The 19,435-nt window shown below is 42.7% G+C and overlaps 1 protein-coding gene across 3 annotated transcripts in view; it reads right to left on the reverse strand.

Moving 5' to 3' along the window:
• Nucleotides 1-19,435, reverse strand: part of ABCB1 (ATP binding cassette subfamily B member 1) — a 102,357-nt gene that overhangs the window by 19,936 nt on the left and 62,986 nt on the right. For all 3 annotated transcript variants that reach the window (XM_067746120.1, XM_067746119.1, XM_067746121.1), the window contains 7 exons: nucleotides 18,628-18,789; nucleotides 17,408-17,584; nucleotides 16,750-16,896; nucleotides 14,145-14,252; nucleotides 10,432-10,509; nucleotides 6,797-6,880; nucleotides 3,825-4,028 (listed from right to left, as the gene is read on the reverse strand). In XM_067746120.1, coding sequence (XP_067602221.1) covers nucleotides 3,825-4,028; nucleotides 6,797-6,880; nucleotides 10,432-10,509; nucleotides 14,145-14,252; nucleotides 16,750-16,896; nucleotides 17,408-17,584; nucleotides 18,628-18,789 — 960 coding nt within the window. The remainder of the gene's footprint in view (nucleotides 1-3,824; nucleotides 4,029-6,796; nucleotides 6,881-10,431; nucleotides 10,510-14,144; nucleotides 14,253-16,749; nucleotides 16,897-17,407; nucleotides 17,585-18,627; nucleotides 18,790-19,435) is intronic.

Raw genomic sequence — 19,435 nt, forward strand, 5'->3', positions numbered from 1 at the left:
TTAGAGTGAACAGCCCAATAAAAGAGTTTATGAGTTACAGACCTTGAAAAGTCAGTAAAACAATATAATCACTAAACAACTGTCTTTATCTTGCCACACGATGAAGCAATTAGGAAAAGGATTAATTAGTACTCTGCATTCTTGCAGCTTCATTTGCTCCAAGACTTTTATTTTTTATTTATTTTTATATATTTTTTTTGGGGGGGTGGCTCCAAGACTTTTAAATAGAGATTCAGTAATCACTATCGAGAGAGAGAACTTGTAATTCAAGAACAGGAAATAGCACTGAGTTTTCCTCAGAAACCATCATGTACTAAACAATTTTTTAAGAAAGGAAAAAATACATATATATTTCTAGAAAAAACTCACACTTCTCTTCCTACCCTCAAATAAACTGATTACAGCTTTTATTTCTAAAAAGAAAAAGCATCTATTCTATAAAAATGTTCATTCGTCAATAATAATGTGACAAATCGATGGAACACAGATCACAGGCAAGGTAGAGGTTATCAGCTGGCTCTGACATAACACAATCCTGCTCTGGAATCCTGGGCCTGCTCTGTCCCTCTAAGGGCAAACCAACAGATATTATGGTCCTGGTCCCCATTTTAGTAGGGAAGACAGACCATTAATCAATAAAGAAATAGGAAAGAAATAAAGTGCTGAGAAGTATCAGGGATTAATTCAAGTGCCAGGAAAGACATCTCTGAAGAGTAATAATTCTGAGATATGAAGATCAGAGGGAACCAGCTTGGAGTGTTCTAGGAACTGAAAGAAGGCCCATGAGGCCAGAGCTGGGTGGGTGAGGGAAACATTAGTGCAAGACAGGATCAGAGAAGTCATGGGGCTGAGTCATGCCCAGGATTAAAGGGCTGATTTTATTGCAAGTGTGATCAGAAGCCACTGGAGGATAAGACTGATGACTAATAAGAACGTGCAGTATAAAAAAACAAACAAAACAAAAAAAACAACGCATACTAAACTTTCTTTGGGTTATTTGTATGGAAATATGTTAATATAAATGTTCCAGACATTACATGAAATTTCTAAAAATCTTATATGTTCTGGTATAATGTTATAAGGCATAATTCTAGTTATTACTTGAAAATGTATATCTCAGAAATAACTAAATTTCCTTCTCAACAGCATTATTATGAACTTACATCAAATCTTTAACCGTGGTCATTTTTAAGTCTTTTGTCATTTACAGACAGTTCTGGGTGTACTCTGATGCTTTCGCAAAAATGTTCCTATAAAAGGGTTTCATCTTCAAGGAATTCAAGGAAAAGACTCTGACAAGTACAGGTTTCTGGTAACTGACTACACTGCTGAACTGAATGAATAAGCATTTTCAGAACTCTACTGGAAAACTGATGAATTCATAAAAGTGCTAACAAAAGATCAACATGAAAAAAATTAATTACACGGGACTGAGTGAACTGATGAGGATGATTATAGTTTTTGTGACTTTCTGTTTGAATAATAATAAAAAAAATCCCACAAGGACTCAGAGGCAAAAAATATACAAATCAATTTTCACTGCAAAGTAAAGGAGCTGTTACCGTGGAGGATGACTGCACTGAATGTCAATATTATGACACAGTATGAGAGTGTTTCGTGTTTGGTAATTGCAATCATTGTTGCTTTTGTTGTGGTCATCCATTTACAATGCTTGGTGTCAGTTTATTTATCTCTTGTAAAAATAAAATACAGTGTGTGTGTGTGTGAAAAAAAAAGCCACTGCAGGAGTTAAAGGTTAGCGTGATTTTGTTTGTGTTTGTAAGAGAGGAGTGTGCCTTCTGTAAGAGGAATATAGAAAGCCGACAGATCAGTTAGGCTGCTGTGTGTGACTTCTCTGAACCTTGGGTTTTATTACCTAACAGGGATAATTCAAAAGGGTTATGGAGAGTGTCAAATGAGGTAATGCATGTAGAGCTCTTAGCAGGATGGCTGGTATACAATAAACAGGCAATAAACGGTAACCTGAGAATGGTGATCGGGTGGGAGTTGATTTTTACTATTTCATGGACCGGCTGGTACAGCAGCCACCACGTTCCCTACCTGCAGTTTCCTCTCTCATGAACCACCAATGGAGCAGGACATTCACCTCACCCCCAACCTTTACCCAGAAAACCTGCCATACTCACATGTATCTATTTCCGTCTGCACCCCTTCCCCTGTCCCCTCTGACAGAACTCCCAGATTCTTAAACCTGATGCACCACTTCGAAGGTGCCAACCTGTGGTTTGCAGTGAATTAACTTCCGATCGGTCATCTTCTTCCTACGAACAACCTAAGACCCTTCTGGGACATTCTGAACATCTCAGTGAACAATGACACTATAAAAGAGTAATGCACTTTCTTTATATACACATTTTTTCCATCTTCTCATCAGAGGAAGAGTCAACACCATAGGGGAGAAACCAACAAAGCACAGGATTAAATGAAGTGACTAGTCACAGGATGGACTCCAGACACCTGGGGGCCAGCACCATCCTGCTGAACCTAAGAACCGGGACTCTGATGGCCTGAAGGGAAACCTCACGTGAGGTCTTTCCCTCACTGGCAATCACTGAGAAGCACTAAAGCTGGTCCAGAGGAGTTTCCTGAAGGAATCCCAAAGACACAGGGTAAAATGTCTGAGGAGATGGCAGGGAGGTGGAGGACAAAGTGTGAGTGGTAATAACCAACCTCCAGGACCCCCTCCATCCTCCTATTCGTGAGCTGCCTGGTTCAGAGGCAAAGTACCTCAGACACCTGGGTCACTGGATCTGCCTGGGTCCCTGCCCTGACTCTTGGGAACCTTGAAGAGTCCACTGATAGATGTATCCCTATCCTAGATGGTAGCCCCAGTTTTGGGGGTGTTCTGACCACTCATTCCTACAATGATACAGATCACATGATATCAGATTATGTCCCGCCATCTGCAGACCTCTTCGTTTCTTAACAGAGGCACAACTTGGGAGCACGACTGTCTGGGTTTGAATCCTGGCTCTGAAACTTAAACTCACGAGCTCTAAGGCATTGGTGGCATTACCTGCCTGTGACAGCCTCACCTGAAAAAGGAGCTATTATAGAACCTATCTCACAGGGTCACCCTGAGAAGTACAGCCATTGCCATATAAGCATTTGTTCAAAACAACTCTGCTCAATACTCTGTAATAACCTAAATGGGAAAAGAACCTGAGAAAGAAAAGATACACGTGTACGTATAACTGAATCGCTTTGCGGTACACCTGAAACTGACACAACGTTGTTAATCAACGATACGCCACTGTAAAGTAAAAATTCTTTAAAAAATAAAGAGAGATGCAAAATGCAAATCAACAACAACAGACAGACAGACAAGTATACAACACCGCCCCTCAAAAAAAAGTATTAGGGTAAGGGTAAACAGAAATAACGTGAAGGGAGGAGGTGTATGAAAGGGAAAGAATGATAATACTTTAAGCCAGATAGAATAAATACCTTTAAGACTTGCCCATTTTTTTTAATCTCCCCCCCTCATATGTAATTAAATGGGTCTCCTTTCCTCAATAAAGCAATGGATTTCTGCTTGCTCCAGAGAAAGAGGGAGGGAGGAGTGTGAAGATAATCGCCTGAAACCAGAAAAGCCTGACAAAATTAGTTGTCAGTCTGTGGGTCTAAGAATTTGTTTTGCTACTTTTCTTCAGTTTTCAACCGCTGAACAAGCGTCAAATAAGACCGCTCTGAGGAATGGTTATAAAAACATTCCTGGAGCTCAGGAAGTACTTGTAACAGAACGACACTGATTAGAATATTTTACTCTACTTAGGTCAGCAATTATACTCCGTCTGACTCACCTTCCCAGCATCTTCTAGTTCTTTCTTATCTTTCAGTGCTTGTCCAGACAGCATTTTCATTTCAATAACTCCTGCTACTGCAATGATGGGTACAATTGCTAACAGTAAAAGTGTTAACTGCCAGCCATAGATTAAGGATATAACAATGCCTGTCCCAAGATTTGCTATATTCTGGGTAATTACAGCAAGCCTGGAACCTATAGCCTGCAAAACAAACAAAAAAAACACTGTCAGAGAGACACTTCCATATTATCTTTAAAATCCATGCTTATATATTTTTTTAAGGATTATGATAATTCCGCTTCGTGAAAATCTCATCTCCTCGGTTATGAAATAAAAAGTAAAGGTTTACCTGTAAGTCTATTTGGTTTCTAAAATGCGGATCTCCACAACTCCAGAATAAATACTAAAAGTAGATCAATCATTCAGAGTTCAATTACATATTTCTCTCTCATCTGATTTTTTAATACCAAGAAAATTTTCATTAAACGATGACACCGTGATCCCTAATGCAAACTCTGCAAATTAGCAGGATAAAACAGTCTGACAGTTATATTCAACTGGGACTGTTGGAAATTTCCAGTGTTAGATAGATACATAACTACCCATAACTTAAGCCTAGTATTTGTCATTGAGGGTATACAAACACTGCGTTGGCTAAAAAGTTCGTTCAGCTTTAAGTAAAAATAAAAAACATTTTTCATTTTCACGAAGAACTTTATTGAACAATGTATTCACTAACTGAATGAACTTTTTGGCCAATCCAACGTCTCTTGGCCTATTTCAGATGCTTATACTGTTTAGAAAAAATACACAGAGCTGGGCTTCCCTGGTGGCGCAGTGGTTGAGAGTCCGCCTGCCCATGCAGGAGACGCGGGTTCGTGCCCCGGTCCAGGAAGATCCCACATGCCGCGGAGCGGCTGGGCCCGTGAGCCACGACCGCTGAGCCTGCGTGTCCGGAGCCTGTGCTCCACAACGGGAGAGGCCACAACGGTGAGAGGCCCACGTACCGCAAAAAAAAAACAAAAAAAAACTTTCAGATCATGTCCCTCCTATATTCAAAAACCCTACAATGGTTTCTCATATAATTTCAGATATGATGCTGATCTCAACTCTTATATGACTTTCCCTTTCACTCATTTTATTCCAGCCACGCTATCCTCCTTGCTGTTTGGGGAACAGTTGTAGAAATAAATGCTCCAACCTCAGGGCCTTTGCACTTGTTGATCCTTCTGTTCAGAATGTGCCACCCTAGACATCTATAGGGCCGGCATCTTTCCCTCCTTAATGCTTCTTGAATATGTTGCCGTATCATCGAGATTGCGGCCTTCCTTCCCTGACAACCAGCAAGCCCCTACCACCATATCCTGCTGCCATTTTCTTCCACAGCTCTTATGACAATCTGACATCCCATAAGGGCTCAGGAAGGCCATGGCTGTTGTCTCTTTTAGGAAGTTCCCAGTTATTTCAGGCAGTGTACGTTCTGTTCTGTTAGATTCTGCACAGCTTGAGCTAAACCTCAATTTCTGTTGATTTGTTTGCTTTAAGTATTAAAGCAACAATGCTCAAGGTTTATATTGAGATTTTATAACTGTATCTGCTTCCACATTCATAACCTAATTTATTTTTACAGAAGCCCCATATATTAGTTATAAGAAATGTAATCATAGTACTCTTATAGAAAGATTAAAAGCTAAAGATCGCTAAGGTTCAAGGGAGGGAAAGACATGGCAGAGATCACATGCTTTTTTCCCCCCAAATTCCACATCATCCTGTAGATTTTTGTCATAAACAGTTGTAGTTAAAGGAGAAGTTGTCACTTTATCCACAAATCAAAATCTGCTGGTTCAATAGTTTCTAGTTATATCCCTTAAAGAGATTCACATAGTAGCAGACTTTAAGTTTTATAGTCTGAGCAAGTTGTTCCTTCTACCCTTGTTTCAATTTTTTCATGCTCTTTGCATTTCTTTCAATCTTTTTTTTTTCACATCTTTACTGGAGTATAAATGCTTTACAATGTTGTGTTAGTTCCTGCTGTACAACAAAGTGAATCAGCTATACGTATACATATATCCCCATATCCCCTTCCTCTTGCGTCTTCCTCCCACCCTCCCTATCTCACCCCTCTAGGTGGTCACAAAGCACCGAGCTGATCTCCCTGTGCTATGCGGCTGCCTCCCACTAGCTATCTATTTTACATTTGGTAGTGTATATATGTCCATGCCACTCTCTCACTTCGTTCCGGCTTACCGTTCCCCCTCCCCAACCCCCAGGCCCTCAAGTCCGTTCTCTACGTCTGCGTCTTTATGCCTACCCTGCCACTAGGTTCATCAGTACCGCTTTTTAAAATTTCACATATATGCATTAGCATATGGTATTTGATTTTCTCTTTCTGACTTATTTCAAATCTGTATGGCAGACTCTAGGTCCATCCATCTCACTACAAATAACTCAATTTTGTTCCTTTTAATGGCTGAGTAATATTCCATTGTATATATGTGCCACATCTGCTTTATCCATTCATCTGTTCTTTCAGCGTTTTTAAGATTTTCTTTGCTCCCCTCTGAACTTTAGTGCCCCTTAACTTTCTTACAGCAACTACACACATTCTTTTTTTCAGTAGCTATTATAATTTTCTGGGGGTTAGCAAAGCATTAACACAGACTGAACCTTCATGATATGATGATAAATACTTCCCTTTCTAAATAATTATCCTTCCACATGTATTTTGTTAATAGCACGAATAAGATGGCAAATACCAAAACAAAGCTTATAAGCTATCTATATACTATATAGTACATGATATTTAAATAGTTAACATTTTTTGCCATAAGGCACTTGATATATTGCATAGGTTAAAGTTTGAACATTTTCTTAATGATGAGAATTAACTGTAGGGAGAAAATTAGTTTCACGCTGAAATTCAAAATGGCCCATTAGGATAATCACAGCAGAAAGGAGGCAGTCAGTACCCCTTGAACTTGAGCAGCATCATTGGCCAGCCTGGTCGTCAAGGCTCCCGTGGTGTTTTTAGGGTCGTCAAACCAGCTCACATCCTGTGATACAGAAAATGATTTCATTATCTTAAAGCCCGATGTTTGAGACCCTCAGCTCAGAAGGCAGTGACAGGGTCAGGTTTATTTATCACTTATCCTCCTACATTAAGCAGTCAGGATTTGATACTGAATAGACAAGAAAGGGACTTAAGAGACAAAGTCATAAATAGACCATTTCATTTGTCAAAGCAACTTTTTGAGTGCCTACTTTGTTCCAAACATAATTTTTAAGTGTTGGATCTATTCAACAGTGAACAAAAAAGACAAAGTCGCTGATTTCATGAAGCCCAGATTCTAGTGATGGAAACCACAGATAAAAAGATACCATGCCAGGTGATAATAAATGATAGGAAGAAAAATAGACTGGGGTAGGAAGGAAAAAAAAGTGAGGAAAGGCACTATTTTATAGATTGGGAAGGGGAGAGAGAAGTCCTCTCTCAGGTGACGTTTGAGCAGAGACTTGAATGAAGAGAAGGATGAGAATATCTGAGACAAGGAAGAAAGAGCATGTGCAAAGGCCCCGAGGAAAAGGCATATTTGATCTGTTCACATACAAGCAAGAAAGCTGTAAGGGCTGCCACCAGTCTTTTTTTTTTTTTTTTTTTTTTGCGGTACGCAGGCCTCTCACTGCTGTGGTCTCTCCCGTTGCGGAGCACAGGCTCCGGATGCGCAGGCTCAGCGGCCATGGCTCACGGGCCCAGCTGCTCCACGGCATGTGGGATCTTCCCGGACCGGGGCACAAACCCATGTCCCCTGCATCGGCAGGCGGACTCTCAACCACTGCGCCACCAGGGAAGCCCTGCCACCAGTCTTAAAAGCACCTCTGTGGGAATGTGTAAAGCCAGCTCTTCCTCTGGACAGACTTCTGTCCTCACTGGGCTCTCCCACTCCTCTCATACCTGCATGCAATGAACCAATGGGTATAGAGTAGACTGTGTATGGGAGAGGGGGTGAAACTACAGGAGATGAGGTCTGAGAGGCAGTGGGGACCACACTGTGTGTGACCTTATAGGTAACTGTAAAGATTCCAGATTTGGGGACTTCCCTAGCAGTCCAGTGGTTAGGACTCCACACTTTCACTGCTAAGGGCCCGGATTCAATCCCTGGTCAGGGAACTAAGATCCCATAAGCTGCACGGCACGGACAGTAAAAAAGAAAATAAAGAGTCCAGGGACTTCCCTGTTGGTCCAGTGGTTAAGCATCGGTCTTGCAATGCAGGGGAGGCCAGTTCGATCCCTGGTCAGGGAACTGAGATCCCACATGCTGCAGGACAACTAAGCCCGTGCCTCAACTAATGGGCCTGGGTACTCTAGAGCCCGTGCACCACAACTAATACCTGATACAGCAAATAAATAAATAAACATTAAAAAGAAAAAGAGTCCAGATTTTACCCTGACCAATATGGGTAGCTTTCAGCAGGTATGGGGCAGAGGGATGTGATTTGACTTTTTATCTTAGAAGAATGATTCTGGCTCTCGGGCGATGAACCCACTGGATTGGGATAAGGATGGAGGCAGCGGGACCAGTTAGGAGGCTGTTGTAATATTAAACAAACTAGAGTCGAGGACGACTCCAAAGTCATTAGCCTGCACAACGGGTAGAATGGAGGTGCCATTTACTGATATGCGGGAGGACCAGGAAAGGAGCAAGCCTTGTGGGGAGGGGAGAGTCAGAAGTTCAATTCTGGAAATATTAGGTATGGAATGCTTAATAGACATTCACACAGAGAAGTCGAATCAACAGATAACTGTGGTTCAGGGCAGAATAAACCAATTGGGTTAAAAAAAAAAAATCGACAAAAGAAATCTAGATTAAAATTTAGCATTCAGGGCTTCCCTGGTGGCGCAGTGGTTGAGAGTCTGCCTGCCGATGCAGGGGACATGGGTTCGTGCCCCGGTCCGGGAAGATCCCACATGCCATGGAGCGGCTGGGCCTGTGAGCCATGGCCGCTGGGCCTGCGCGTCGGAGCCTGTGCTCCGCACCAGGAGAGGCCACAACAGTGAGAGGCCCACGTACCGCAAAAAATAAATTAATTAATTAATTAATTTAAAAAATTTAGCATTCAACATAAAATAGGATTTTCTTTGGAAAACCACTTACACTTTTCAATACAAAAATACTAGAAAGACTGAGTTTGAAGTACCAGTTTATGTCTGTTACAAGAATAACTATGGTCCTAAGAAGTTACCTCGACGGGTGATTTGCAGTTAAAGCAGTACCTATCATTTTCCCCAAAAATACTGAAGGAAATAACCACGGATATAGTATGTATCCGTTTGCTTTTAAAAATTGTTCAGTGCTTAAGTGCCTCCCCCACTGAAATGTAACTGCCGTGTACTAGGGACCATTCTGATGTGAAGGCCTTACAATACCTAGTATTATGCCTTGTCAGCAGAAGGCCCTTAATGCATGATGGCTGGACTTAATAATGTATGGAGAGGGCATTACACAAATCATCAGCTCAGCTTCCAAAGAATAATGGACCTAGGAGTTGGCCTGGGGGCTGTAGGGGCAATGGGGCATTTAGCCCTGGACCAAAGCCTTGAGTCTAAATCGAGTGTCACTTATACATATGGTTTGACCGAAAATCCTAACACAGGGTCCTCGACCAAACAGTGCTCTTTCACTCACTGGATTCAGTCCTGGCTCTGTCAGTCACAAGCTAGCAATCCCCATAAGTATGTCTTCTTTTTAAGTGGCGGGGTAGGAGTAGGAAAGGACTGAAGAACGAAAGACAGCTGGGAAAATGTGAATGTCATCTAGACATCAACACAGCCAAGTGGTGTTCCTCAGCCACGGTTCAAGTACGCCCAGCATATCCGGGGCATCCAGATGGAGCATCATAGTATTAGTGAGTTTAAAATGGAAAGTTACAAAGTCACAGACAAAATCTGCATGATTGTTAAAGAAACTTTCCCCTTTGAACTGGGCTGCTCTGGGTTACATGTCCAGAATCCCCTTCCCCCTTTCCCCAGAAAAACATTCACATCTGTCTGTCCTTAGGGTTCTGAAGGTGTTAAGTGTGAGAGACATTCCATTAAATCATTATCAGCTAGCAACACTGCAGCTGGAATTAATCTACCAGTCTAGCCCCAGCAAAGAAACTGAGCAGCAGGGAATGGGCCATGGGGATGACTTCTGATCTGTGGAAAGAAAGGGTACAGGAGGCATTTCCTGGTGGGAAGAAACACAAGTATCCTGGGTTTCCCCGGGGAAAGACGGAAAGAAAGAGAGGAAAGGGATGAGAAGCATGGAAGATCGCTTCCACCTACTCTGCCTACAGCTGCTGAGACAGAGGCTGGAGGTGAATCTGCCCTGGAGACTCCCATTTGTCTCGCGGGCACCCCCGTCCTTGCGCCCACCCAGAGGAGACCTCCCAGGGCAGGGCTCTGAGCCTGACCCGGTGGGCGGTTCAGCAGCATCTCTGATATGCGATTGAGGGAAGATCAATACAGGAGCTCTGAGTAACCGGACGGCGCCCCACTGCTTCCCCGCAACACGGCACAGCGGGGCGTTTTGCATATCCCAGGCACAGCCCTCAACAGACATACCTGTCTCAGCATGGATCTGAAAACCATGTATCGGAGCCGCTTGGTGAGGATCTCTCCGGCCTTGCCAAACGTGTAGCCCTGTGAAGAGTAACATGCCCCGAGGGAAAAGACTTGTCAGAGACCCAGCCGCTGATGACACAGCAGGAGGGGGACTAGGTGTCACTGCTAAAGCAGGACACCAGACAAAGTCAGAAAGCCCGATTTCAAGGCGTGGCTCTCTTTCGGTGACAGTGTACTATGGCGGGTAGCCGCACTGCTGGCAGAGCCGGGATCGACACTGCCGCTCCCCAGGTGGTCCCGTCGGGGATTTATTAGAACGTGGTTTCTCTGTCCCTCGTTCCCCCTCCCGCTTATTTCTCCCCGTGAAACAGGGTCTGTCACTCAGGAAGCTGGGGAGTTGTTCCCAAGGCAGAAGGCACTCTAAACCGGGGGTTTATATTACGTATCATCCAAACCAGAACATTTTTGAGCGTGAGAAGGGGGGATGTATCATAAGTACACCAGGACCCGAGGTGCAACCTGGGAAAACAAGAATATACAGCCACCCCGGCCATAAAAGATACAGACAACAAAGATATCAAATTCTTAGTTTCCAAGTTAAAAAAAAAAAGCCAAAGTCTAGCAGCAAAATAGTTGGAAAGACTTACGGAGAGAGAATTTTCTGCACTGCCCTTCCCCTTTCCCCAAGGATATAATCTGTGTCTGGGAGGAAAGAAGAGAGTTTGGGGAAAGAAGAAAGTAAGATGTGATTGTATGGCCATGCTGGGCCCTGTCTGGGGAGGAACGAGGACAGACCCTCATCCCAGTGAGTTTGGCGATACAGGACCAGAAGGAAGCATTGCTCCCCTTTCTACCTGGAGCGCTGGGGAGTGGCAGTTTACGGATGAGGCTTGCCACACAATGGCCTGCAGAAAGCTGAGCGGAAATGGCTGGATGATGTATCAGAAGAGGAGAAGCCCTAATAACAGCCTAGTGTGTTGGACGTTACGGAGAGCAAGGGAAGAAACACGTGCAAAGAACACTCTTCCACGTGCTCCTGACCAAGGAAGACAGGTTGGACCATGTAACGGAGGGCCACCAGCCCCTCGGGTCACCAACGTGAGGCAGGGGGGCAGGGGAGGTGCACAGATCACCACCCTCTGCCCAGTGCTGTAATGCTGCCTAACCCTTCTGCGAAAATAGACACCAATCCAGGGAGAAGGGGGAGAGGGAGAAACCCTGGATTAACTGAGTTGAGGCCTGAAGTTATCAAAATGATTAACTTTACTTGGAAATGACCAGATGAAGGTTTCTGCTATCAGACTGAATGAAATCTGAACTATCTTGCCCACTACAGGAATGTTACTGTTGCTATCTTGTTGAGAACCTTCATTAAGTACTTCACAAACATTGTAAGTCCTCAGGACAAACCTATAACCACCACTTTACAGAAGAAATGGAGGTTTAGAGAGGCTGGTAAATTGCCAGAGGCTACAGTTCTAAGGTGGCAGAGTTGGAATCTGAATCTTCGTCTAAAAGAATCTTAACCAGAATGAGAACCCAGAGCCTGGGATTTAACCCCACAGTCAGCTCCTTCCTTGTATTTCTAAATGAGGAGTTGGCATTCTAACATCACCATTAGGCACTGTGCCACCTCTGCACTTCTGAGGTCCTGGGATTCAGAGCCTTTGTTTTCACCTTGGTTTGCCAAGCAAACCAGGCTCCAGTTTCTCTGAGCATCATTATGTTACAAAGGTACCACTTTAACTGCCTTTGCTTCACCAATTCATATCTCCAGCTCAAAGCCTACCTCCCTCCAAATTTCTTAACCAACTGCACCCTCAGCAATCTCTACCTTCTCCCAACGCCTATGGCATTAATAGTTGGTAAGGCAATCTCACACACAATTAGAGTATCACATTTATTCTAGTATGATCAAATTCCCCAAAGAGACTTCAAGTACTCAGTAACAAGAGTCCAGAGCTTTGGACCTCCTATCATGTCCAGAAAAGTGTTCTGTCTGTTCAAAATATGAATACATGCTTACACCATGTAAAATAAAGAGACCTATTGAGAGTTCTATCTTAAAAAATTACATGTGACTAATCATTCATTCATTTAATAAGGGATTGTGTTTACAACGGCCTCACACAGACCTAGGAACTTAGTCTTATCATCTCTTTTAATCATCAAGCATCAGCTACCATTATCCCCATTTTACAGATGAGGAAACTGAGGCTTACACAGTTTAAGTTACTTCCTTGCCCAAGGACACAAAATTAGCAACTGGAGTAACTCATACTCGACCCTAGCCTAACACCAAAGCCCACACTGTCTTACCATGCTGAGCTTTTTAGAGCACTTAATTCCTTGCAATTTCATCTCAGTCAAATGATTTGCAACTTGTAAAATCTGAGTCTTTACAAATGTTTCCTACAGTTTTTGTTTGAAGACTGACATTTTTCCATCATTAAAAGTGTTCCTTCTCCTTTAGCAAAAGATAAATGATAAACTCTTCAAACATTTTTAAAATCAGTGTAACTGGCTTATGGGGTTCTGGGTTTTGTTGTTGCTTTTAGAACACTGGAAGACATTTCTCTAAGTATTTAAACTGACTGGCAGTACTTATATCCAAACATATGTCCAAGGCTCCCCTAAATCCCATTTTTTAGAGCCTAGTGTCAGCAACAAATTGGTACTTGCCATCTTCCTCTACAAGGATTAAATCATGTGCTGCTGCAGCTGCTGACTTTCAACACCCCCTGAAAGGAGTTCAGGGTGGAGAGCAGAAAGGAGGCACTCTGTGTTCTGGTAAAAACTGGCAGAACAGGTCTTCAGATAGATATTTTCAGGAGCCAATTTTATGAGCCCAATTCCTGTATCTCCTCATATCTAGAAAAGCACTAAAATCCTTCATGGTGACAACTGCTCCTCGTGACTAACAGAAACCTGCAAAAAATATGTGCTTGATTGCAATGTACTCCCCCTTCACCAAAATCATATATATACTGACCTTCCCCTCTCCCTCCTAGGAGCAGTTTCTCCAAGCTATCTGAGATGCTGTCTCCCTGGCTGCAGTCCTCATCTTGCCCCAAATAAAACTTAACACATGGGACTTCCGTGGTGGTGCAGTGGTTAAGAATCTGCCTGCCAATGCAGGGGACACGGGTTCGAGCCCTGGTCCGGGAAGATACCACGGAGCAACTAAGCCTGTGTGCCACAACTACTGAGCCTGCACTCTAGAGCCCGCGAGCCACAACTACTGAAGCCCGCACACCTAGAGCCCGTTCTCCACAACAACAGAAGCCACCACAATGAGAAGCCCTCGCACCGCAACGACGAGTAGCCCCCGCTCGACGCAACTAGAGAAAGCCCGCGCGCAGCAACAATGACCCAACGCAGCCAAAAAAACTTAACTCGCGACTCTCACACTGTGCATTTTTTTAAGTCAACATTAGCTTTCATTTCCAGTCACCAGCTTAGATCAAATACTCTCTACTCCCTCTGACTTCATTAACATTTCCAGTTGGGGGAGGAGAAGGTGGGAAGGAAGTAAGCAAGGGAGCCAGAGGAAGCAAAACATCTTTGTTTTAAAAATGTCAAAGCAAGTGGCTGCTAACAGCCCAGCAACTAGAGGAGCAATCTGCTAAAAGGCAAGTTATTACACAGATGTTTAATAAATTCCCCCAGTTGAACAATGGTACATTTCTCAAAGTGAAAATGTAGACACTTACCTGAAGGAAAAACGTAATAAAAGAAATAATTCCAAGGATTAGAAACAAGAGTGAAAACAAGTTACTATTCTGTCGTTTGGTTTCAGGATCGTCATCTCTGGTAAAAACCTGTCAAGAAAATATTTAAAGGGTTTTCAGTACCACTGAAGAAATCATTCAAAGTCTGACCTATTTTGCATCTAGCAGAGTATTCGGGGTCAAGGGAGCCTTAGTATGGGGAGGTCAGGCTGGCTTCCCTAAAGGGGGACATATTCTGCCTTCCCTGGGGACCAAGAGTGGGCCTGTCATTCATCAGTCTATCCAGCTCTTTTTCTGCTCATACTACTTCTTGGAGTAAGAGTGCCACAAGGGGGCACCACAGCAGAATTGGGAACAAATACTCTCTGCTTCCTTTGACGGGAAACTACACTGTGTGTCGATCTATTGTTTTACAAGTTGGACATTTCGAACTGTCCCAAGGTGTCTGGAGACACATCTGCTGATGTGGTTTCGGTGAACCCAGGAAAGGTGCTCATTCATTCAGCCCAGGCCTCTCCAAAGAAAGGCGGTTCCTTGAGCCAGCCTCTGTAGGATGGCCAGTTAGATAGCCAGTGGGCAACTGCAGCCAGCTGACCTAGAACCACATGTGGAGACCTCGGTTAGAAGAGCTTACAGGATGCCCTGGGCTTCAAGAACAGAGAATAACCATGCCACAGGGAAAGAAAATCACCTCCCTTCACAGTGGGCCAAAATCAGTCTTGTGAGAGCCATACTCCTAAGCCAACCCAGACAACTTTACCCTTATAAAGGGAAAAAAAAAAAAAAAGCTTTTTGGAAGAAGTTAAATTAATTTTTCTTGATTCATTCCAACAAAAATAAAACCTGGGCTCCCCTGGTGGCGCAGTAGTTGAGAGTCCGCCTGCCGATGCAGGGGACGCGAGTTCGTGCCCCGGTCCGGGAAGATCCCACAGGCCGCGGAGCGGCTGGGCCCGTGAGCCATGGACGCTGAGCCTGCGCGTCCGGAGCCTGTGCTCCGCAACGGGAGAGGCCACAACAGTGAGAGGCCCGCAGAGCGCAAAAGAAAAAAAAAAAAAAAAGACCTAATAATCAGTGAGCTCTTACTCTGTGCCAGGCGTTATTCTAAACAAACTCATGTATACTATCCTTTACCCTCACAACCACCTCCTGAGGTTTGTTATCATCACCATTTTACATAGAGGGAAACTGAAGCACAGAGAAGTTAATTAACTTGTTCAAGGTGACACAGCCACCAAGTGATGACCCAAGGCTATACCCCCAAGCAATCTAACTCAGAGCCCACAATCCTAAATTCTGTGTTACAAACCTTCAATGAGGCAGAGAGCTTGTTCCCTACCCAATATCTAGGAGTTAATATGTCTGCCTTGGACCACCTGTTTCCAGGTCTGTTGTTACACGAGGAATGAGGAAAACCTAAAATTTGTAAGTTTTTGTTATACACAGCCAAACCTATTCCTAACTAATCCAATTCCTTTTCTTTCCCTGATGATGCCACTGTCTACCTCTGTGCCTGCAAGACAAATGTTAGAACAGGGACTGGCCCCAGCCAATCTATGGTGGCTATGGAACACAACCATGTTTCTTTGCTTCTGAATGGTTACTTGTGCACTACAATGACAAGGTTGAGCATTTGCAACGCAGACCATCTGGCCTGCACAGCCTAAAATATCTACTCTCTTAGCGTTTACAGACAAAGTTTGCTAACCCCTGGCCTAGAACATATGCTCCATGGAATCAGACACTTCCTCCCTTTCCTGGTACTTTTTCAGCACGCAGAACAGTACGTGGCACAAAGCAGACAATGAAGATATTCCTTGAAGGACTACATCAAACATGTGAACGCCAACCGGAAATAAGTTAGCCAGGCATAGGTGGACCGGCATATTTATGTATCTTTTAATATAATCAAAAGTTAGCGTTTGGTCTATATTTTGTGTAGTGATCCATCTCTTTCTCTACAATGTTTCTAGCAGTTATGGCAAAGGTGTCCTCAGCTTGTCTGAACATCTGTCATTAACAGAGGGCACTCCTGCCTGGATTGTAACTTCTTTGTTGAAAATGCCGAAATGAAAAGCAGGTGCAACCGGCATCTGTCAGCCTGCATCTTTTGGAAGCCGTCCCATTTGTTTCCTCTTAACACGTGGGATGGACATCTCACAGAGGCCCAGCGCTCAGCCTGCTTACGTCCTGACAAGCACATGAGTCAGAGAGCAGCTCTGTCTTGAGCCAGTGTGATGAACATACGAGGAAGTCTCTTCGCACCCTGGCGATAGGACAGTTCCATTGGACTCAGAGTCCAATGACGGCAGGTAGGGGACAGTCACCTAGTCAGTTTCGTGGCCTATTTTTCAGGGATCTCATTCCCAGGGCCCTAGGATAGAAAGCAAATGCCACGACCAAGGAAGCTTTGAAAAATTAGTTTTCCTATCACAAACAAGACTTCTATTCCTACATCTACAAGCTGGTTAGTGTCATATGAAGGTGAGCTGCATGTTTTTGTGGTTTCTGTATAAAGTTACAAACACAAACAGTTCATTCTTTAGTCAGGACTCACAAGTAAATCTCCAAAATGGACATAAACACTTACCCCTATAATCCTTGAAAATATTACTGAAAATGCTGGTTGCAGACCTCCATTTACAATGGCACAAAATATACCAACCACAAAATAAGGCCATTCAGTTATATTCAGCTTCAGAATCCTCCAAAAAGAAACTGGAGGTACATTTTCATCCTGGAGAACACAAAATAATACAACAAACTCGTCAGGAAAAGAACTGATACTTAACTGATTTAATTGATGTACAGTTCTTCTGTATGCAGAAAAATTTTTAAATGAATATATCTTTTTCTTACTTCCTTATCAACTGATGGCTATTTACCTTAAAAAAAAAGTGCTGACAGATTGTTATATCGTTCCTTTATTTCTTAAAAATAAATGATTCCATAAACATTTAAGTCTGATCTGACAGTTGGAACGTGACAAGTATATTTATAAGTAAGGATGAAAGAACAAAAATGTTTGTGTTTGAAGACCCACTGTAATCTATCTCTTTACATTATAAATTCTAATTCTAAAATTCTTGTCCTATAAATTCCAACTTGACTCTAAAATGTTGAGATTTGGATTTGTGGAACAGGCTAGGGGATAGGACAGGAGGATTCTGGATAACCATTTCTTGTTCCCACTCGTATCCCAGCCTTAGCCCACTGGTGAAGACATAAGTCCACAGCCTCCTCCGTACCGAAGTCTCTTCTGTACTAAGCTTTCTGTTTTGGCTTTGTGGTCCATGGATACTCTTGCGAGTTGATTTTCTTCTTATTAGACTGGATCCTAAATCTTTGGGGGACATGTCCAAGGCATCAATTTCACTTTCGGATCCACCAGCTGCATTTTCTAATTCAATTTCATTTCCTTTTGTCTAAAATAAATAAGAAATATGCATAAGCTGGTTAGGCTCAGTTAACCAACAAAAACTAATCGCTTAACAGCAAATATCAAGGAAATGGCAATTTAAGTCTGTATAGGAAAAGGATAAAATTAAACTGCTATTTTCTGGTGTGATTATATCTGAAAATTAAAACCACTAAATGAGTATTCTCAGAAAATATGCTGAAACAACATGGCATCCGTTCCATGTACCTAGTCATATACTTTTTGTGGGTGTTTTTGGCTCAATCATATTTGCTTTGGACCCGTGTTATCAACAGAAATACGGTGCAAACCATATTGTGAGCCACAATTTTTTTCAGTAGCCATGCTAAAAAATGTAAGAGAGGTAAAATCAATTTTTTTTTTTTTTTGCAGTACGTGGGCCTCTCACTGCTGTGGCCTCTCCTGTTGCAGAGCATAGGCTCCGGATGCGCAGGCTCAGCAGCCATGGCTCACGGGCCCAGCCGCTCCGCGGCATGTGGGATCTTCCCGGACCGGGGCACGAACCCGTGTCCCCTGCATCGGCAGGCGGACTCTCAACCACTGTGCCACCAGGGAAACCCTAAAATCAATTTTAATTGTATATTTTATCTAACCTAATGTATCCAAGGTATTAGATCAACATGTAATCAGTGTAAAGACTTTTTGAGATATCCTGCTTTTTTTTTGGTAGACTAAGTCTAAGTCTTTGGACTCTGGTATGCATTTTCAGCCTACAAACACTTCAATTCAGATTAACCACCGCTGAAGTGCTCAATAACCACATGTGGCTAGTGGCTACTTGAGTGGATAGCTCACCTTTAAGCCTTTTTTAACTTTACTTTTCTCTAATTATCCTTCTTTATTTTCCCTCCTTTCCAGACAAAGAAAAAACCTCTAAAAAACATTGGTCGGATCCTGAATCCCACCCAAGTATTTTCTCCCTCTTCTCAAGATAATCAACGGTAACATTTATTTATAGCACTGAACACAGCAAAATCAGCTTATGCCTAACATATCGTGTTTTAGGAAAATGCTAGAGTTAGACTATACCTGCATTGTGACAAGTTTGAAGTAAATGCCTTTCTCCTTCATGAGTTCATCATGACTGCCTTTCTCCACAGTGACTCCATCATCAAGACCAGCAATGACATCAGCATTACGAACTGTGGACAAACGATGCGCGATCACAATGGTGGTCCGGCCTTCTCTGGCCTAAAGAGAGAAAAATTTGGTTTTGGAATACATGAACAACTATCTGGAAAAATTCATTAATTCAAGTTATATTTACTGACCGCCAATGCCTTGGATATTGCAAAACTGTGTAAGCTATATAAGATAGTCTCTGCCTTCAGTAAATGTACAGTTAGTGGTTTAAAATGATATTCTAAAAAAAATTAAAAAATAATAAAAATAAAATGATGTTCTATTATAACTATAAACACAAATATGATAGTCTCATATTAATATTATGTAAGCCTCTAAGTATTTTAACTCAACCTCTCGTAGCCTGTTTATAGTAATCATCAGGGGCTTATATAAAGTAAAACACCCTACAGCCCAAGAATTGGTCAATCAGAGCAGGTACAGGCCAGTTGCTATACTGGTGCATACGAGCTAGCATCAGTCCTGGGAATCACCATGTCCTATCTCACAGGACATTTGGATGATCAAGACAAATAATAAATGTGAAGCAACAAAGTACAGACTTCAGCGTTACACTGAACTCAAATCTTAGTTCTGCCATTTATGAATTCCAGGAGTTTATACAAATCTTTTAACCTGTGTGAGGCTCAACTTATTCATATATAAAATGGGGATAATAATATAGTGCTAATTTTTAGAGTAGTTGTGATAACTA

The sequence above is a fragment of the Pseudorca crassidens genome, chromosome 8 (genome assembly GCF_039906515.1).
Source record: "Pseudorca crassidens isolate mPseCra1 chromosome 8, mPseCra1.hap1, whole genome shotgun sequence".
Lineage (NCBI taxonomy): Eukaryota > Metazoa > Chordata > Mammalia > Artiodactyla > Delphinidae > Pseudorca > Pseudorca crassidens.